We start from the raw sequence: 22,614 nt of genomic DNA on the forward strand, positions 1-22,614 counted from the left end.
GACTAAAACTAATTAATCCTGGAAGCTAAGCTCTCTGCTCCTGCTGCCAGTAGGAAAGCAGTGGTGCAGACTGCCGAGCAGCTTACCCGGTCCCCGTTGCTGCAGCAGACCAACATCCCTGACCCCCGCAGCGGCAGCAGGGCAAGCCAGGCTCTCCAGGACACTGATGGTGACTATGCGGCAGTGATGCAGCCAGCACAGCTGTAGTGTGATCTCCCTCACTGCAAATACCTTACCCTTCCCAGGAGTCTGCTGTCTCAGACCCGGCTGGCTATTTACCTGCTTTGTTTTAAGCCTGCACTGGCTATGCAGAATGACAACTGAAGAAGCCCGTTGTATCTGCTGACAAACTCTGAACCACATCGTTCTGAGCACAGTGAGATCTGCCACCACATAAAAGTCAACTCAGAGTAAAAAATTATAAATTCCAAATCCTGTGTGGTGTGTGAACCTGAACAGAAATGTTCATTAAAATACCTACAAATAAATAACAAGCAGGGACTAAGTCCCAAGGTATACAAGTCTAAGGATGTACATTTGGGCCTTTTAGGTTCTGAGTAATTTACTTCCACACAAATGGATTTCTTCTGCAAGGTACAGATACATAAAAAGCAATTCACAACTGACTCTGGGATTTTCGTGTTTTCTGATTTGTTGAAATTTAGATTTTTGGATTTTCAAATATTTATTTTCATCCTTCAGCGTGATTCTTAAATGTTTATTTAATCAAAATCAGAATATCCTACATCTTATACGTTAACTCTACCTTAAGAATATTTTCATTTAAATACCTACAACCATATTGACTAGATCTCGACTTTTCAATGTAAAGACAATAAATTCCACAGCACCTGCACATATGGAAACAGCTCGCAGTACAGAGATGAAAGCTACTAGTCAGCGCAGCAACCACTGACTCAAATATAAGAGATAATAAACAAGAGAGAGAATAAAAAGTGAGTCCAAACGAGGGGGCGGGGGGAGGTAATTTTCTAACAAATAATACTACAAAGTTGATGAACCTCCAAGTTCTACATGTTTAATTCAACATCCGTAATTCAACTGAGCTGACATATGACTTAATACGACTTTGCTTTCCTGGGGAGACTAAGGAATATACATGTGGATTCATGCAAAGTGTTCTAAATTTCCAGCCTGGAAGATTTTATTAGACAATATATTTCCCTTTTCAGCTTATGCACACTAGGCAACATAAATAGCGTTCATCTTCAGTGGGAGATGCACTGTTGGGCTCCGCTCTCTGCAGTTTTTAAAAGAAGATGCAGACTCCAGATTAATTACAGTGGACATCTTGTGGCCAAAACTTGTCTTACTGAATCCCTCTCCTACGAAATACCCGTTCCCCAAGTTTTCCAATGCAAATTTTCAGAAGGAACTCAGAGAAAAAAATAAATTAAAAGTTACACTAATTCCACAAATATTTAAAAGAATAGCCACATAAAGCTAAACACTATTATTAGAATATCTCCCTGATTTTGACTGACGGAGTACATTTAACCTTGAAAAATATCACTTGCATTGACACTCAGCATACCACACCTGTAACTGGAGCTATAATACCATGACTGTTCAGAAGAAATAAATCATTGTTTACAGTTAATCAGGTACTCTGTGGTTTCAATAAAGTCTGCTCACTGTGTTATTGAAATCCACTAACTAAACCTTGCACTCAAGTGTATGTGGCTTTACGATAATGTCAAAAGCCCAGGAGGTACTGAGTGAGTCATAATGTCCCACTGCTTTTTGAATTATTCCAATTTTAAATCCACAGTTGGCAGAGAAACAAAGAACAATATAATAGGCATTTGATGCTGTTCTGTATAGTGAACTTTTTTTTACCCTAGCACAGAACTTGCATTAAGCCAAGGAGTTCAGTGTTCTGAACCTTTATCAGAACATGCACTTTTATTCCTTAGAAATGTTTTTTTGGCTGAAGGACAGATGATCAGACACTCGTACTTTTCTCACTTAGTGAGGTAGGATACTGCACTTAAGGCAAATGCTTTGAAACAACACAGCTGCTAAAGAGTATTCTTACAGAAGCCTTACGGCACTATGAATATGACCTGAAACTGCAAAGAATGTAACTCTGTAAACAACAGGCACTTCTCTCCTATATAACGTGCCCACTAAGGCGTGCATTTCTCTATTTTCTTTGTTAGGAGGCGTTTCGTTCCTCGTGTGATGTATCCAAACATTGCCCCAGTACTAAGTTATTGAACCAATTTTCAAGTCACATACCTAACACGTAATGTCTTTTCATTTCACATTCATAGCAGTAGGCAGGATACCTAAAATCAATACCAATGCAGTATTTCTAAACACCCTAACATCAAGGCTGGATATAGAATTCTTCCAGTGGCACCTAATGAAGAAACTTTCTTAAGTAGCAGTAGAAGTCCCTGAGACTTGTACGACTTAATTCACCTGGAGGGGGATTTATTTCACCAAAGTTCAGCATTCTGAAAGTCAGGTATCTACGGAACTTGTCATCTAGGACTGCTCTCTAACCAAAAAAAAAGAGAAACCGGTTCCCCTGGGGGTGAGCTGCCCCACCACCGTGCAGGTGACCCCACTGGACACAGCGAATTGCTCGCTGGAGTCACCTCACCTCCTCCGTGGCTGCAGTGGGACCCTTTAACTTGAGCCATAAACAGCTTTTATATGGCCAAAGTGAGGCGAGACACATCCTACCCTCACAGGCTTCAGGTCCCTCTGCATCTCCCCCTGATGGGACTGAGCGACTGATGGCGTTCGTTGGTTTGTTTTCTGATGAGCTGAACTCTGCCACATGCTGTGCCTAGTCAGAAGTTATTAGACTTGTGGTACAGAGCACAGACTGCTCCTTTTAAGATTTCCTGCCTTCTTTGCATGGAATAGGGATTATGGAGCACTTCCAGGTCTACCTAGGGAAACATTTTCTTTAAATACAAGATAGGACAAAGTTTTCTTTCTCAATTGATATTAATTTATCATTAACTAACTTTATTTCAAGAGTGTTTTAAAAAATTGATTCAGCAGACTGCAGTACTGTAAACCCCTCTGAAAGTCTGAGAGCTACTCAACTTACAAGAAAGTCACAACTCAAACCACTGCAGCATATATTAAAAATAATAAATGAAGGGATCAAAAGTTCCATAGAAGATCTAGGGTTTGTTCTGTGAATTGATTTTTGGCAATTGAAAAAATAAATACATATGCACACTATTATATATATAGTTTTTATATAGGAGCATATATAAAAACTAGCAACAAATGGAACATTTCATAAATATTCTGCTCTAAAATTAAAAGATATGAGCAGTTAACAAGAGACGCCAGAAAAACTGTCAGCAAATGCCTTTCTATGAACAGCAGGGCAAATCAATGAATTGTAAAGCAAAAATTTGACTGTTTGTCATTTAGCTGAATTAGGAACTTTCACATGAAAAAAAAAAATGTCATTTAGATCACAGAGTTACAAAAAGTAGGGTTGTTGTGTGCCAGACATATACACGCAGGGAGAGGGGAGGGGGCGCTTGTTTGGCCAGATCCGTTGCTGCTGAAAACTAACGCAGTCTCCTTGACTTCAAGTAGAGCCGTGCTCATTTATACCAGCTGAGAACCTGGCCCCGTATCAACGCTGCAGACTTCTACTGAACTGGCCAGGGCAGGAAGCTTTGCTTTCAGAATTACATATAGTTTTGATTTGCTATTCTTAGAGGCAGTGGTCATCTGCAGCTCCTACTGAAGTAAAACACAGCAATTTGGAAACAATAAAGCAGCTAAAGGATTTTTACGCGGCACATAGGACACCAGCACAGCCCTGTTTATGGCACAGCTAATAGACGAGAGGCGGAGGGAGCATCCACACACCCAGTTTGTTGGAGTATGGCCAGAGGACCGAGTCTGCTCTTGCAAAGCCTTGCGTGTGCATAACAGGGCTGTGGAAGGGGACTCTGTCCACCCCAGCGTACGTTCACAAGCCCATCTATTCCAATCAAATGCTTGGACATTATTTTCTTCAGCTTCTCATTACTTCATTCCTCCATAATGGTAATAACAGTCCTTGACTTACATTTTCTAACCTTCACCTCATTTTTATATAATACTCAAGGGAAAGGTGGTGTGGAATTATGGGTTTATAAAAAAATAAAAAATCAATCAATCAAAATTCCAACAAAGAACACGGTTGCTGTTTTAAAATGTGAGGAGCACAATTCAGTAGTACAATGTACCTCCCCAGTCATTGCTCAGCTGCTGACTTTGACAATATATATTACTGGTATCAAGGGCAGCCTTGACTTCAAATCTCCGGCAAGGGCAGGAGCCCGGAGCTCCCCAGCATGCATACAGTGGCCTTCTCCATTTTGCCTACCATTGTAAAGACAGCCAGCAAACCTTACTCTTTTACTTTTTCTTCTGCCTGCCTCTCAACCCGCCTCCCCAGATGAATTTGGCAGCACGAAGTGCGACATGTAGCCAGGCTTTGGGCTTAACTAGATTGCTGTAACAGAATGGGAAATATGCAGATGAAAGAAAGTCATAACAGGAAGTAATTTCATTTTACTAGGGCATGAGCCTTCATGCTGCTGACCTGGCTGGCTAGCTCCCATCTCCAGGCTATTAAAAAACCCATGTCTCAAAGGCAATAATTTTAATCAACTGGGAAGGCTCCCAGATAGACTGGTTTTCATCTCTAAGAGGGAAAACTTCCATTTATCCTGTTTCATTCCCCTAATAAGCCATCCTCATGAGAAAAACTGCTATAAATGTTTATCCATAGAGAACCAACAAATTCAACTTCTCTACAACCCATTTTCCTTTAAAATGGAGGAGAGGCAACCCCTCCTAATCAAGTTCAATCTGACTTGTATGTGTGCTAAACCTCCATTCAGAGAACTCTGAAGCAGGACGTTAACACGTACTAGCCCTTCCCAGTATAGAAAGTAAACAAAATCTCCACTAAAAGCTTTTTACCAATTCCCCAATCCTACGCTGGCATGAAATTGTAATTTACTATTTTAGAGGATAACGATAACCTAAGTTACCCCTTTTATGAGGACTACTTGGAACTAAAGCAAGCAAATCTCTGTGGTCTGCTTTATCAACACCCTGGCTGCCATAGGCACAGTACGGGCTTAAAGCACATAAGAAAAAAAGTAAACAGAACAAAAACTTCAATGCCTATGGTTTAGGGAGCTAAACCCTGTTCCCTGTTAAACTCCTGTCAAATGACATTTTGCTGAAATGAATAACTTCTTCCTGTGTTAATTCTCTTTAATTTTATTTTTTGATTATAAATGTTCTGAAAATAGTTTTCCATTGCTAAAAAAAATAAAAAGACTTTTTAGGAGCCAGGTAAAATGCTGTGCATGCCAAAACTCAACATACATTGGAGAGTTCATTTTCACATCCCAGTAATTGCACGGTGCGTGGAAACACAGCGATGTTGGGTACGATCAAGGTCACGGTGTGACCCTTTGCAGCTGAAGTTAACAGTCAGCGTTTATTAGCCGGGAGCAACCAGGCCGAGTTCACCTTCGGTGTCCCTGGTGCACACTGAACAGCGCACAGCTCAAACGCCTGAACACCGGTTCCAGCGTTATTTGCCACCAAAGAGATTTAAAATGTAATTTCTCTAAAGGCCATTCTACTTACGTGTTACATAAGGTTTCTTCCCCCCATAGCTTTAAAATTACGATTTGTATTTAGAGTTACATATCTCAGGTTATTGCACAGCTCAGCAAGGACGGCCGTGCTGCCCCAGCTGCGAGGGCAGCCAAGCGCTCGCAGTCGCAGCGCTCCTGGGTGAACAGAGGCTAAAGAGCGACTCCCGTATCGAAGGTAAGCCAGTAAGGTTTTAACCACTGTGGATCCATGGTCTGATTGTGACAGATGGAGACCTGGTTCTAAAGGTAACTAAGGAAAAGAAAGCAAGCGCCAGGGAGGCTTAAATTTGATACACGGAAGACTGTACTTCCATGGATGAATGTTACCTGCAAGCGAGAAAATTGGAAAAAAGCATTGCTTTAAAGAACATGCTCTGGGGCTATGTTAAATGAACAAGAAAGTTCTCACCCAAATTCACAACTGAAATTTCATACTTGCAGGTCCCACAAAGTTACAAAATTTATTTTTAATAATTCATTTGAATCTTATAAGTCACTCTTGATGCAAAGAGACCAAACAAACAAAAATAAAAAGTAAGAGGAATAAATAACAAAAGAATTCCACACTGGGCCCAGGGAAAGAAAGCTCAGCAGAAGCAGAGGTGCGTCTGAATAGCCTCCTCCAGAACGCAGGTAGTATGGCCTCTGGGAACTGTATAACCTAATTTAAAAGCTTACACGGAGGGTTATAGCAAGTCTCTAAAGAGGTAAATTCACAACAAGAAAGATAGAAAGGAGCATAGGTCAGCACCTGTGCAGGTGTAAAGCAGCATTACTCTTCAGTTCAAGCAGTGAGGGCATGCTTTACAAGAGCAGGTTACGTCTGTGTCCCAAAGGACTTTCAGGCCTCATCTGTGCATTACTATTAAAACACTGAAGTATTTGAGTTAAACTTTTAGGGATACAGCATCACTAGTGTATGTTATTTTGACGCAGAAAAGGAAATAACCGATTTAAGTAGTCTTCATGTGGCTAACCACTTCAACGGCAAGGACTGTACTGGCATCCCAGTACAAGTACCTAAGAGAAAAGGAAAGAAAGTTAACTTGAACTGGCAGGGGTATCTCAGCACAAGAGCAGTCCTCCGGCAGAGCAAAATGCAGTAGAGGAAGGAGCGCTGGACCTAGCAGAAGTGTCATAACAAGTATTTCACAGCTCTTATGTCAAGCCCAAAATAGTATTTTCTTATCATTTTCAGCTATCTTACACTGCCATTAGTCATTCTTTGAGAGTTAACTCTCACTGTTCTCTTGGGAATTCAGACCAAGTAAGGAATGAATAAACCATGGACAAGAGTATGCCCGACCAAAAATGCTTAAGAAAAACTACCGTATTCCTTTCGTTTTGCAGTCAGTAAGTAGTTTAAAAAAATAGGAAGAAAGAACCAAGGTGAATCCAAACAGTACTTGATGACTCCTAAAGAACACCAGCTATTAGTAAGAAGCTCGTTGCCTTAGTCAAGGACAGTCTGACGGCAACAAAGCAATAAAAAGAAGAAGAAAATATACTGCTGGTAACATTACAGTCCATTAAAAACCTGCCATTACCTTCTGCCACTGATGGACTTCGCATCAGCCCTGAAGTATCTGAGTCATGTGGACACCATGCCCATTTCCTACAACTTACACATATTTTTCAAAATTTAAAACACCGTAGTCTCAAAACCTTAACTCGGTGTGTAATGGATTTAACATATATTTTACATCTTAATTTGCCATAATAATGTGGCTATAAGCTGCTGTCATTCGCTCCCTTTTTCTGACCTTGGAAATAAAATGTTTAATCTCCATGGGATTTTCCTGGCGAGATATTTTAAATCAGTGCACATGTACATACCTCTCTATATGTTTTTTCAATTTTCCTAAAATATTCTCATATGTGCAGACATGATGACTAGACATGTTTCAGTGGTGCTTGAAACCTGATACAAGTGGGTAATTTAACCATGTAATTGAACAATATTACAGAAACACACCGAGTTCCCTAGCAACAAAAGGCCTTGGACATCAAGATGGCAGCCAGCAGCTCACATTGCAATTGCCTGACCTAACTCGAAAAGAAATTACACTGAAAAATGTCCTTCGTCCTCTCGTTGCAGAACTGACCTAAGATAAATGCCTACAGGTCTGACCTTGAAGGGCTTCACTTACATGGATGTGCCTCACTCGTAAACAGAGTCATAAAATGTCCTATGGAAAAGGACGTTTGGGTTCATGTTCAGTTGTTTGGATTTTTTTTTTTAAATAAACATTTTCCAGCATAACAACAATCTTTGACTTGAAAAAAATATTATTCCTGTTCCAAATTTAACCCCATAGAAAATAAACAGCTTCTTAATGTGACGTAGACAAACGTGGCCCAGCTTGCCCCCTTGCTAGGACACTCCTGGAGGACTGAGCTGGGGGAAAGGCGGCACAAGGCCCACACGTGTAGGGACCAGCACTGTCTGTGCCATCAGCTCAGGTACCAGAGACTCCCAGAGCTGAGAAAATTGGACACACAAGGGCAGAGCAAGATCCTCTACACCCCTCTTTCCTTTTTCCTCATTTTAATTCGTCTCTGGCTGCAGTACTTGGGAGGAGGGAGATGGCAGGGTTTCTAATCCAAGCTCTTTTTGGCTGAAGCAAGTCAGCCGAGCAATTATCCCAGAGAGACAGGATAATTAGTGCCGAGGGGAAGCGAGAGCTGAGATGAAGAGCTTCTGTCCGCCCAGTGGCAGACAAAAGCCACCCACCCCTCCACAAGAGGGAAGAGTAAAGCATAGAAGAAAGTTACCGCCTGGCAAGGCTGCCGCGCTCCCGATGTCGTTTCTGTTTTAATCCCTGCCTTTAACACAGCCTCCTGCTGCAGCCTGATGGTGAGGATGCTGAAGCTACACCCCCAGCTCTAGCAAGCTGTGGCACAGCTCTGTGCAAGCCTCTGAACAGCAGAGGGGACTTGGCGGGTACGTGACCACCTGGAGATCTGGGCCCTCACCACACCCCGCATTTCACGTGTGACCCAAGCAGGTTCCTTAGCCTGGACTTTGACAAGGGACAACACCACCTTCCACCCAGAATAAAATACATGAAAGCATACTGGGTTTCAGGCAGGGAGATGGCGTGAGCCAGAAGGATGCAATCAGAGGAGACGCCTGCCCTTCGAAGGATGCCAGGGGATGGTAACTGCTGCACCGTCACCATTTCCACTGGTGACCCCGCCAACGCGGGGTGGCTCAAGGCACAGAAGGTGCTGAGAAAAGTCCTCACACCTTTGATATGTTCAGAGCTTCCTTCAGGACTATATAGTTACACAGCAGTCCCTATCCCCAGTTACATTGAGACTTTGTTTTTCCACCTAAAGTAACTAACTTGCTTCAAGAAAAATGCCCAACATTGCCCATTTTCTGAATGAAAACTTAGAAGTCTTGGGCGGAGAAACAAAACCCTCCTACTGCAAGTGCGACGGTTTACTGGCATTTCACTAAAATAGCAACAGCTATTTGTGAGGAGCACGTCCGTAACAAACGCAGAGGTAGAGGAGTGCTGCCTTGCAAACACCATTCTTCCCAGAGTTGCCTTTGCAGCTCTGGAGGCACTGGCTGCTTTCACAGCCAAGTTTGCCACCGCTATGGAAAACAGGCTGCACATGCAAGCCAGCTGAAGTCATGCAGACTGAAAAGGGCTAGGCCCGCTGCTGCTGCCACTGTAAAAATGTTATTTGGAAACCATCTTCTCCGAGAGCTGTATAAGGAATCAAAAATCCCTGGTAGAGATGCCGGCTTGGTGCTTTTACATTTTTTAGCAGTGACTAACACAAAAAGCTCTTATCTCAAAATAAAGCATTTCTGCCCCTACAAAGGCATATAAGCAGGCAGGGCAGGATGGCCTTATATAGCTGGCCTAGCAACGTCCTCTTAACCATTGTATCTGAAGACCTTTTTGCAGTGGACTCTCAAAAAAAAAAAACAACACCCAACCAGTGTGGATGAAAAGCTATGCCAAAGCCCAAAACGCGGAATTTGTTTTCTGCCTCTTCCTGAACTGTTTCAGCCATACCCATTTTATTAGCAGATTTTGCAATAGGCTTGTATGCACTTGTTGTGGAGTTGCTAAATTCCAGGTCATACCTCTCATGTAAAGTACAAATTTCTCTGTACTACAGTCAAACAACTTCACTCCTCATGGCTAAAGTACCTCATTTTTCTTTCCTCGTTTTTTTTACCTTTCTCTATTAGATGTTTACTTCTCAATAAAAATTTGCCTTTAGTGACATCTTATAGGATTGGATGTTAAAGACAGATAGGACATATTGGTCAATCTGGCTAATTTTGATGAAACTTCCTGACAGATATTTTGACAATGAGCTAAAATTATGTCAAAAATTCTGTCAAATTACAGTGAAATATGCAGGACAAACTCCAGCTCAGTGCAGGGACAAGGCCACAATCAAAAAAGAAAACGAGAAGTAAAACACTAACACCCAATAAGCCTGGCCAGAAATGACTGTAATTAATCAGAGGTAAGTGACATGGAAGAAACATAAGTCTTTCAGTGCCTAAGGAAACACAGAAACATGTTTTAAAAGCAGCACAAAGCAAGCCGTTTCTTCTACAGATTTTTCCTTTTATGTCCAATTGTTTTCTCTCTAACAAGGGTTGAATTTGTAACCAGTTTTCTTGTAGGGAAGACATCGGATCTCCCTATGATATCCCGCTATTTGCATAAGACTTGTAGGAATCCAGGAATACCATCCAGTGAGGCTGAGATTGGCACTGGGATCAGACAAATGTAGCTTGATTGCACAAGCTTCCTTGAGAAGCCAGGTTTAAATAAAGCAGAAAACACAACAAACAAAAAATATCAACAAAATCATCCTCCCAAGTACCTCATCAAGAAACGTTTTATTCAGATCCTTGTCAAAAGTCATCAGGAAAATTCAGTGGGGTGGAAGGAAGGAAGAATGAAGCATAAACAGTCCCAGCGACCATCATTTTAGGAACTAAAAATACCACTTTGCACACTGTTACTGCAAATCCCAACCATTAGAAACAATCGTTATGGATTACAATGCCAAGCTACACTGCCAAGCTACATTTCTTAGTTGAACCTCTCCATCAAAGCAAGACTGGGCCTAAAGTACCATGATCTACAAATTTGAAGTTCACAGTTATGGCATGTAAATGAGCTTTTTCTTTAGCTTTCTTGTTGATCTAAAGGCTTTCTCTCTTTTTTTTTTTTTTCCCTTCAAAAAAGCTGTTTTAAAAGACAAGGTTTGCTGATGGGGTCTCATCGTACTGGTTGAAATTAATAAACAAATGAAGAGTACAAAAATACTTGGACTACAGAACAAGCTTGGACTGAGAATGAAGATATTTGACCTGTCTCTTTCTCATTTGCATGGTGATAGCCAGAATAATCGGCTAGTTTCATCCACTGCTATTAAAATCTGAAGCACTCTTTCCATCAACTTCAAAGAGGCTCGGATCAGGATGTTATTGCAGTGATAGGGACCATGCCTTGGCAACAAACTTGGGTGTAATTGCATTTGCGCTGCGTTCATTGCTAGTTATTTCCAGAAAGTAAATTATAGGATGGTTTCTGTTAGCAGTCAAACAATGGTTAATATGGGTAGAAAGAATATTTCTATTTCCCTAAGATGGTTCGCAGTGTTAACTGCTTCAGACAAAAGGACAAAATCACAAGTTTTTTGTCCCTTGATCCTCACAAGGAATACCATTTTTCAATAGCACAAGTTTCACCTTAATTAGCAAAGTATCCCTGTCAATGGTTATGTCAAATATTGAGACATTCTCCAAAGTCCTTTTCTAAATGCTGCTGGCATACTTTGCTAGAAAAGACCTTGTGAAAGTTTTACTTCAGGAAATCAAACAAGATTTAGATTGCAGCAAACATTTCTTTACAGCTTTTTACCCACATTAATTTCATCTACAAGCTAAAAGTAGATTATGACAGCCCCAAACTTGCACTGTTACTCTACTGAACATGTTGAATATGTTGAGACATCCTCGGCAAAGCTAGCCTTTTTAAACAGCCTCTTTGAAAATAAAAGAAAAAGCCTTTGAGCTTTTTCTTCAGCTTTCTTGCTGATCTATTTATATGTCACAGTTGAATGTGACTATTTCATTATGTCATAATATAATACCGGATCAGCTTCGTACAGTTTTTCTTAGTCCAAAAACAGAATGTTCAAGCGTAGCCAAGCTCAGATTTAGACAAACCTGAAGAACAAGATTTCTATAGTTTTTAAAAGATCTCACCACTCGCCTCTCCTCTTTTTTTTTTTTTTTGAATGTTTTTACATAGTCTTGTGAGAAAAAGATTACTTTCACCTTGAACGCAGGAATTTCAAGAGTTCAATGCCATCTTTGGGCTCCAGTTTTTGTAACAGTTCACTTCTCATTTACTATCAGAACAAAACATCAAATACAGGAAAAAAAAAAAAAGGCTGTGCCTGAAGTTTTGATATTCTGATCTATGACCTTAAACATGAATGAGAGGTAGAAAGCACATTTGAACATGTTTATACTTAGTAGGTGCCTATCAAAAATGCTGACATGAAAGTTCAAGAAAACAATAAGAAATTCCAAGTAACCTCTATTGGAAGTGTTAGCATACGGCTGATATTCCACACACCTCTCTGCAGAAACAGAACTGCTTACCTTTAAGAAAATGAACCTTCTCAAAATCTTGAAGATTAAGTAACCCCAATATAAATGCAAGCCTTGAAGGATCAATAGCTGCCCATTGAATAAGAAGTATGCTATGACAGGAGTAGTGGAGTAGTATGTAGGTTGATACAACGTGGCACGCAAAATCCTAAAAAAAATAAAGGTCACTGTTATGGTGCAATATTCCTTCTCCATGCAATTTATAACGATTTCTTATTTCACATTCCAAACTGATTAATTATTTCCACAAAATTTTAAAAAGCTCTGCAAAGATGACGGATTAATTAACAAGCTGTGGCTTAACTATATTATCTCTACTGAGGTACAGACTTCAGAAGATAAGAAATTTGAGTCTTGTATGAAAGTATGCTAAAAAAGCATAGATTTTTTTTTTGATCTTGAGCTCTGTGTGGTCTAGATAATATGCAACACAGAGCTTGTCTATGCCATTTTTTCATGCAAATTCTCTCTAATCTGAAATCCACATTCAGAGAAAATCCTGCAAGCTTTGCAACAGGGCTCTTTGTTAATTAACATGTGTTTTGTCCATCTTGCGACTTCACTTCTTCCATATTATTTTGGGCTTTTTGAGTCCTTTTAATCTCATCACGTTTTGCTTCCAAGCTCAAGAACAAGAAACTCAGTGAAGCAAAATGATTGGAGATCACTTGTGCAGTTAATCAAAAAATAACAAGAAAGTAAAAGACATCAGCATTTCTGAAAAAGAATACTACAGGAAATTAAAACCTTGTGCTGATCAATGTTCAGAACTATTAATTTAACCAGCTTGGGTCTCTAAGGGTTTGTCCACATGCAGGGAGGGGCATGAAAGCAAACTAGAACGAATCAATGAAACCGTGAATGTGAAACACATTAAACGCTTTTTAAAAGCTAAACATGTTAAGCATTAAGCACACTAAGCACCCGTGTGGATACTCCAAAGCAGATTAAATCATAGTAAATGCTCACATGAATTTGCAGTGCTAAGTTATGATTTATGTGCACTGACTTCAGAAATTAATTGGTTCACCTTAATTTTTCTGAATGTTCCCCACATAGGTAAGTGAGGCGAGGTACTACCTGAGAGCTAGGTACTAAAAAGTATGCACTACAAAAAAAATAAAAAAAATAACTGCAATCATATAGGACAGACTGTACTCTGCTTTGCAGCAGGAGGGATGTAATGAAAGGGACAATGATTTCTTGTAATTAGCTCAACCCACTCGAAAACATAGGAGCTGATAGTATTTAACTACAATTTATGAAAACAAGTTAAATAATAAGTGAAAGCCTTTATTTATGTTAATATGTTTGCAAGAGGTTCATTTTAAAACTATTTTTACTTAAATTTTTAAAGAAAATTACAGGTTTTTTTTTATCAACTCTTCCAGCTGGCCACTAAAGTCAACAATAACAAAAGCCCAGCTTCTGCTCTTTAAGATACAATCCATTTCTTCTCTTTTCCCGTCACAACCAATACTAACCTCTCAATGGAAATGGGAATGAAATAAAAGCCTCTGACTACATTAAATATCGCTTACCAGCAGGGGAACAGGATGATCCTTGTGATGAAGAATGCGATAGAAAAGATGATAAACAGCACATTGCAGGTTTTCTCCCAGCGAGCATAATTAAACATTTTGGCTGCCTACATTGAATAAAAATCAAACATATTACAAATATTCTCTGAAATAAGTTCCATTCAGCATTTTCATAAACAAGAACTCATCTTCCACCTAAGGAGGTTTCCTCCCTGTTTGACATACAGAGCAATCATTTTACTGATACCTAATATAGCAGCATCAAAACAGATTCTTTGTTTATATTTCTCCTTTTATCTCAAAAGCAAGAACTCTGTATCAGGGGCCTGAGGAACAGCTCTCCGATATGAAAGTAGAAGTGTCATGAAAACACAAAGTGCTCTTGAAAACAGAGGTTCATCTCTTGTTGTACCAGACTCAAAGCGGGCTGAATCAAAGAGAAGCCGCTGGCCCTATCTACACACTCCAGAGGAGCAGTGGCCCTTTATACACAGGCATTCTGGTGCATGCATGTTACCCTTCTGCGTGCCTAATTTGGCACTTTTATTCCTCTTTGAGGGCCGGAGGTCCTAGCTTTAGTCTCTGTCCCACTAGTAAAGATTATTATTACTGCTTCTCCGCTAGGTGAAGTGTACAACTCCCCATGCTTCATTTAGGAATCACCCTGTTGAACAAAACATCTGTTCTCAAGTGTGAACAAAGCTCCAGGTGCCAAGCCTAGGTCTAAAAAGCATTTTGATAAACTTCTTTTTGAGTGACAGGGCCGTCACTTATGCCAGTATCCAACTTCAGTTTGCATCTGAGTGCTGTCGTACCAGTTGTTGGTTCAACTGTTTGTAAGGGCCACACAGTGAATTGGACCACAAAACTGTTCAGGATTAAAAGTAATCCAGCAAGAGAAACTGCCTTTAATCTAGACCAATCCCAACTGCGCGACCCCACTATTAGTTGTTCCATCAGAACTGAAAGCATATTTGGAGAAGAAATGTGCGATGAGAGGCAACAGCCTGCAACATCTGCTTGCGGTGGTACTGCCAGCAAAATAGGTGATGAAACTACACTCTGAATCCTGGGGCTATAAAACCAGAATAATGCCATTGACTGAACTACAGAGCGCATTCATCTTTTGAGAAACCCAGCAGCAGGTCTCTGTCACCACAGAGCTGTGTGCAGGGAAACATACTTCCTAATCTTAGGACATTTCTGAACATTGATATTTAGTCCAGAGACGGAGAAAAAGGGAGACATTTTTCTCCTGCCAGTACCTGCGATACCTTGGTCAGAAACAGCTTGAGTATCTCCAGCCAGAACTGTATGATGTAGACGTGCCCCTTGGGTCAACACAGGAGTGTGAATGCTGACAAAATTAAGACAGTTTAGAGAAGTAGCCAAGCTTTTAGCTGCTAAATTTGCTTGAGAATTGGTATCATGACAAGCTGTTCGCAGGCTAGCCAACTTGGTCTAATTTTAACAGTGAAACAAGAATAATCCAGGGAGGCAGCTGTATTTCCAGCCCCTGTACTGTACTGCTGAACTTCTCTTCTACTCTTTTCTCATAATGGATTCTGTAACATTCTGTAAATTATCTGGAAGCTCTCTTTTAGCTCACAATTTATGACTGTGTGAAGCTGTCTCTCTGTGGGGATAGGGAGGGAGCATATGAAACTGATGGCAAAAAGATTAAAACATCACTGAACATGAGCTGGACAATAAAATAATAATAATAATAATTAATATATATATTTTAAAGAAGTAGTCGGGGTTACCTCAAGCCAGAAATCTGCAGTATCATGCACAAATATCACCAGAGTTCCAAGACGCACATAATTGCCACACCAAGAGCCACTCATTAGCCCAATGGCTGCCAAGTGATGAACGACATGAGCCAGAAAATCCTGTGAAGACGAGAAGAAAAAAGGTAGAGCCAAGCAAGCACAGAGCCCTCGAGGGTCTCCTTGCGGGTGAAGTGACAGGCAATGCTTGTCACAGAGAGGTGCCCCTGGCAGCCAGGAGAACGTGGATGGATGCATGTGTGCCAGGTGCAGACTGATGCTGCCCTCACGTGGCTGCACCAAATCCCGTATCAGGCCACTTGTACAAGCCTTTATTTTCCCATGTAGAAACAGAGGTTGTAGCTACGAACAAGCCTGACCACTTGCCTTCCTTTTGTTATCGATCCCCAGTGTAAATAGGAGAGACCAGTAAAAACTGATCTCAGCCATGTAGTACCAATATTGGGATGGCAGCAAAGTCTGTAAATGAAATAAAAAAAACAACAGTTAACTTGGAGAATATCAAAAGTTGAATGCCAAGTGAAATTACTTCTTTTTTCCTTTCCTCACTTTTGCTTCTCTGATGCGTCTTGCTTAAAAAATTAAACTAAACTAAATCCATGTTCTGGGCTTCATTAAGAAGGATGTTTTGGGAGCCAAATATTTTAACCTTTACTCAGACCGAACTCTGTTTCTGCTGTTCTTCCCCCACCCCCAAATTTTAGCATGCTTTTTTTCTGTGTTTTTGTCAGAGAACTACACACGGAGTGCTTCTGCATTTAATTACAAACAACTGCAAATAAATGAAGCTTTCCATTTTGGCGAACAATTAACATTGTAGATATTCATACATCTCATGACTAAAGTCATCTGCTTACATTAAAATCCTATGCTTCTGCTTAGGGCACAAGAGGGCTAGGATGCTGAGTTTACATCAGCTTGGCTGCTCATTTGCTTAACTACTTTTCCCAGGTCTCAGGGAATAAGCTTGGTTATCGGGTCCCATGAGTAAGAGGAGCTCAGTAAACTCAGCTGGGAGGCAGGATTCTTTATATTTTTGACCCTTGAGTAGAAGATGAGTAAGGAGAAGGGTGATGGGCCACAGATTTACAGAAACATGAAGGAGGGGGTAGCACACAAGAACCTCTGACAGGTGGGCAAGAAGGCAGTTTACTTGGAGCCATCTGTTAGGGGATTGTTAGTATGATATTTGAGTAAGAAACCAGAGCCTCGTGACCCTTGGAGGTTAAAAAAAAATGCATACACACACACAAAAACACAACAGTACTGAGCAGAGATTCCCAGAGCAGGGAATTGCGTTCTGCCAAGTCAAACCACTGCAGTGCTCCCTCCCTCCGCCTGCGCTACTGAGCAATGGGGTCCAGGGAGCATGCGGCACTTGGGCTGCTCGGCACAACCCTCTGCATAACGCTGCTCTGCAGTGCCTCACAGCAACACCAGGACTGGTGCAAGCCTCGGGGTTCTGCACTGAAGCCTCTAACACAAAATGACTACTGTGGGCGGCTGGTAACCTGGCCGGGTGGGAATGATAGTGGTCTGGCTGGAGGCAGATGGCTGCAAAGCCCTGCAACAGTCAGCAGGAGGTACCAAGGAAGGGCAGAAGACTCTGGTGCCACACCTCTCCAGGTGGTGCCCGCTGGGAGGGAGAAGCATGTCTGCGGATTACCCCTTCCAATGGGGAAATACCTGGAATGCCCTCAGGCCAACGGACCGATGCCAAAAAGCTCACCTGAAACGGATAGCCAACCCACGTCTGCCATATGTCGTAAAACCAAGGTTTCTGGGAAAGACAGATGATTCAGACGGATCAGCTGAGCCACAATAAGTCATCTTAACTCAAAAATCCTCAATACTTAAACATTCTCTATGTGGAGCAGGCTGAGAAACTATACTCTTGATAACTGCTCTCCACCAATTTCTAAAGAGACCTTACATCTCAGATTTATTGTATTAGTCTCAGCATTTTGGCTTCTCTTCAGGACACCTGAAGCATTCCAGTTCATCATTTCATCATCCAAAGCAGTGGGCGTGTGTTTTATTACTGCAATTACTCAAGATATGTTGCCACAATGATTAGATTTTGCTGTGCTTACCAGCCACACACACTGGTTTGTGATGATAAACAGTGTTGGGGGAGAAGAGCCAAATGACCGTAGACACGCTGAAAACTGTTCAGTTGCTCAGGAGAAGCATTAATGACACCCCAGGCAGTGCTCACATAGTTACGAGCAGCACTCTCTCTCTTGCTGCTGAGTCAGAAGTTGGGAGTAACACCTCAACAAATAGCCACGAAACACACTGTTGTTGTGACCCCAAAAAGCGCTGCCAGAAAAGTTTTACTGCTTCCTTTGAGAAAAAAGTGGCCATGCGATGCATTTGTAGGTGTTAACAAGGCACGTTGTAAAACCATCTATGGGACTTAAAACCTTTCTTAAAAAGGCTGATAACTCGTACACTTATTTTTTTTTAAAAATCATAGGAGTTTGAGAGGAAAATTTAGAAATCCACACAAAACTTCAGTGTATATTGCAGCCTGCCACAGAGATTACATACATCAAAAGATCTGAACCCAAGCAGCCACTGAAATCAGAGTGTATGGGCTTTGATGGGCTTCACAAAGATCTACAAATCAGTCCTTGTTCTGTCAAAAATATAATAGCAAAACTTCATGAAAATAACTTACATCATATAGAAATATAAATCCAGCAATGGAAGATGTAAGATAGAATGAAAATCGCCAGCTGCAAGAATAAAAGGAGAAAATAAGAACATTATTTTCCCATAGACATTAACCTGAGTCAGCCCTACAGCAAGTCATCATGTATCACAGACAATTTCCACATAAATGTGCCCTCACATTCCACATTAAGGGGTGCCATGTGTGAGCTATATCTAAATTATTGTTACTCAAATACTTATACTTGACTAGTTGCTAAAAAAGTAAATGATTTTACATTATCACAATACAGATATCTTGCTTGTGCTTATTGCAGAGAATCTCCAGCCAGGCTCAAGCTGATCAAGCTAAAAGTTACAGCAAATTGTAATAAATTCTGTAAAAATTAAATGCTTGATGACAGCAACCTTTCCCACTGTATCAGTTCCTCCTGTTTAGTCCAACGTGAATATTCATCTCACAGCTCAATATCAGCAGACAACCTTCCAGCCGCATAGCATATACTTTCCAATCGGATCAAACATTGTGAATGCTGTCACCAACAGCGACTTGTTTCAATTACTGAGCTAATTTCTCTTGATTCTTTTTTGTTTTGTTTTTAAACACCAGTTGTTGAAAACTGGGGAGCTCTACGACGCTTTAACAGATGCAGTGTAAGCTTTTATCTTACTGCACAGGCCTGGATTACCCATAAACCTCAATCTTTGACTAGGTTTGCCTGCATTTAACTAGGCCTGATCTAAGCTGTTTGTGGTTTAAATGCATATCCATCAAGGCAGATAAAACTCGCAGATTTTCATCACTGATCTGGTAAGTCAGCAAAGGGAAAAAAAATTTCCTGTGTATCTTAGGGAACCGAAACTATGTTGTTGCTTATGTATGGGAGAGCAGGATGCTGTGATTTGGAGCCAGCAATCAGCGTTGTGATGACTCTGGAACCTGCGTGGGAGGTATTGTCCCTGGGACTGGGTGTGGCTGGAGACTCAGCCAGAGCGTTCCCACTCCCACCTCTACAGGTGATGGCAAACTTCTTCCTTTGCCCTTTTCTCCTCTTCTGGAACAAGCCTGACCTTTCCCAGAGCAACTCTTCAAGGTCAGTAGGAAAATGCTGCAGGACATCACGTGCTGAGAGAGGTCATAATCTCAGACAAAGGCACGCGGCCCCAGACTTGGTGAGAACGTCTCATGGAACAAAAGTATCCCAGATGAGAACAGCAAACGGCCTCCCAGAAAAGCGATTTGCTAAAAAGGAGAAAAAGCCTTGACAAGAACACTGCTTATGCTAGCACTAATTGATTGAGAGATGTATAAAAATGATGATTGTGGTCTTTGGCAAACAGTAATGAAGTGTCATTTGAGAGATGATGATGAGACTGGGAAGAGCAGCCCCTCCTTTCTGAGCCCTGCATTACCTGGAGGCTGATATCCCAGGTGAAAGAATGAGATGTTCAAAAGACTGAGCCAGCATTTTAAAAGAGAAACAAATAAAGAAAAATCGAGGACATGGGATGCTGGAGACTAGACAAGACGATATGTCTCATGCCCACGGAAGAAGTTAAGAAAACAATTACAGAATTGCCACCAGATACACCAGTAATAAGCAATCGTTCTACATTTCTACTTTGAAGCATCTTCCCTAAGATGATGAAAAACCACCCACTGCACAGACAGAGAAATTCAAATGGCAGAAATCAGTACAGAAATGGAAGTGGAGAGGGGAACTCACAAGTAATACCTTGCTCAGAGTTAACCAAGAGATCTAGGGAAAACACCACTGTGTCATAGGACAGACCTCACACGGGGGCTGATCTGCCATCAGGTCTCCTCGTATTTCAAGCAGAGGTGCGAGGAGTCCAGTGGACATCGCTGGACTGATCCTGCGTTCAGGGTGAAGTGCATGCTTCAGTGACTTCCTGAATCGGACCCAAAGCACAGAGCACCTAGTACAACCGCACCACTGGTCCCCAGCCCTACAAGGCTACGGAACGAACACACTTGGCAGTAAGCACTCAGCGCTTCAGATGAACTCATCGTACGTACAAGACTGCCAGAGCACTACCTCATTTTGCATTTAGCCAAGCTTCTTTATGAATTTGGTTAACAAAACCCAAAGTAAAATTCATCCAAATTCACCAAACCGTACACAACGCGTGCCTTTTAAACTCTGATTCTGGCCACCAGAGACAGCCCAGAACAACAACTACATAAAAGGATCTTTCTGACTTAACTTTAGGAATCTTCTCTCAGAACTTTTCTCTTAAACTGAGTCTAACAAAAAAGAATTTAATAGGTGAAGTTAAAGGCTGGCGAGTCTTTTAAGGCAGGGAAGGTTTCATGCAAAGGACTTTCCAAACCCCAGTGTTGCTTAACAAGGAGCACTAATAGCTTAAGTATGGTTTAGAACTGGCTCATCAGATTTTCCTTGTGATTCAGAAGAATGATCCTGTAGATTGAAGGCTTTCAAAAATGTCATAACGCTCGTAACACTGACTACTAGCATGGAATAACTCTGTTCCTTATTTGTTGCCTTGAAAATTATATCCAATTAAATTCACTGACAAAGAGCAGAGCAAGGTTCACAAAATTGCACAAGAAAAACCGGCTTGCTTCATTCTCACTCAGGCTGCCAAGCAAGTTTTAATTTCAGTCTTCGGCTGTGTATAACTAGAGACATGGACGCATGGCAGGCAACTCTTGTATCGATAGCAGGAAATCTTATTGTCACTTGCAAAACAAAGTTAACTGATCCACAAAACAACAGCAGAAGAAAAAAAAAAAAGAACACCAGTTTGCCAAGACAGTTTATTCAACTCAGGCTTCATAGCAACACACCTCTGTCTGTCAACTGGATTTATGCCCAGAGGAGATCAAATCATTATCATATTGATTCGCACAAAGTAATCTTGATAAACTACTCAACTTTGAGCTTTTAACCTTCGTTCTTTAAGCTAATCTATGCTAAAAGAGGTCAAATAATATCATCATGTGAATTTTGCCGAGGTAATCACGCTAGCCAAAAGCCCAGATAGTCAGGACATTAGGAAAGAGCTTTACACTGGTACAGTTAGTTTCAGTAGCAAAAAGGGTTGAGCTACATAAGCAAAGCCACGCTGCCTATTTGGGGATTTCCAATTTGTATGAGATTTTGGATAACACTGGAATAGTTAATTAGTAAAATGTTTATGTATGGGGAAGTTCTCGCACGCTTGTGGAAAATCAGACTCTTGAATGCCTTTCCAGTTTTCAATCATATGCAGGAGGACGTTTTGAAACTTTTTTACATATTCATTGTTATCACTCAGAATTACTCAATGGCCCACCCTCATTAGCAGATTTAAACTCATGTTCCATATGGTACCCTGTGCTCAAGCTGTAACACCTACCACTTAATTAGGATGCCAGGAATCCTGCTCTTGAACTCACTTCTATACACACATTATATCATCCCAAGATAAAAATATGGATACATATTTAAACAGTGAATAAGCATTTTTGTTCCCTTATGATTACAGGCAGACAGACAAGTGTTTTCCTATTCTCTACATGTTTTCATCAAGTGTTACATACCAAGAGCCTACAAATAAATACATTATTACACACCGAAGAAATCTAAAATATTTTGGAGTGTTCCCCTTCCCCCCAAGAAACTGTAAGCCTACTATTTTTAAGTCACAGGATTTGGAGAAATGCTAGTAGATCCTTTCAATTTGTTTGCATATGCACAAACCAAAACCCTAGTCAGACAGACACAGCTTTCTGGAAACAATCCCCCACCCAACAGGGCATTTGAGGATCTCACTCACTTTCCAAAACAAAAATCCATAATAAAGAAAAGACTTTTCTTACAAAGCTTCCTGGAATTTCCGAAGCACAGTTGGGATCTCAAGGTTTCGCCGTCTCCTAAACCACTTTTCCACCAAATGGACGGTACAGTTGCACTTTTTGGCAAGGCCTTGAATCTCTGACTGCAAAAAATGGAAGAGCATTAGCAACAAGATCTACAGCAGTGTCATCTTCATTTATTTTGTACTTCACATATCAGCTTCCCACAACTGTAAGACCTTCATTTAAAACTATTACTAATATTAACTGTCCATGGTATTTTAACTTTCAGCCTTCCTGGTTTAATTTTTGAATGACATTCACAGAAATACTGGGTTTTCAAGACACTAATTTATGATAATAAATCAGGCATGGAATGTATGGGGTCTACAAATAGTGCTATTGCCTCTCTGATGGCTTCTGATAACTTAAAGGATGC

General features: G+C 40.9%; 1 protein-coding gene across 8 annotated transcripts in view; it reads right to left on the reverse strand.

Annotated features, from left to right (window-relative positions):
- CERS3 (ceramide synthase 3) overlaps nucleotides 1-22,614 on the reverse strand; it is a 54,749-nt gene that overhangs the window by 10,871 nt on the left and 21,264 nt on the right. For 6 of the 8 annotated variants that reach the window (XM_080607685.1, XM_080607683.1, XM_080607682.1 and 3 more), the window contains 7 exons: nucleotides 22,200-22,318; nucleotides 18,360-18,417; nucleotides 17,406-17,456; nucleotides 16,043-16,135; nucleotides 15,650-15,778; nucleotides 13,884-13,990; nucleotides 12,334-12,490 (listed from right to left, as the gene is read on the reverse strand). In XM_080607685.1, the coding sequence (XP_080463811.1) occupies nucleotides 12,334-12,490; nucleotides 13,884-13,990; nucleotides 15,650-15,778; nucleotides 16,043-16,135; nucleotides 17,406-17,456; nucleotides 18,360-18,417; nucleotides 22,200-22,318 (714 nt within the window). The other 2 variants (XM_080607686.1, XM_080607688.1) reach the window with 2 other exon arrangements.

Source organism: Anser brachyrhynchus, assembly GCF_964034855.1.
Source record: "Anser brachyrhynchus genome assembly, chromosome: 11".
Lineage (NCBI taxonomy): Eukaryota > Metazoa > Chordata > Aves > Anseriformes > Anatidae > Anser > Anser brachyrhynchus.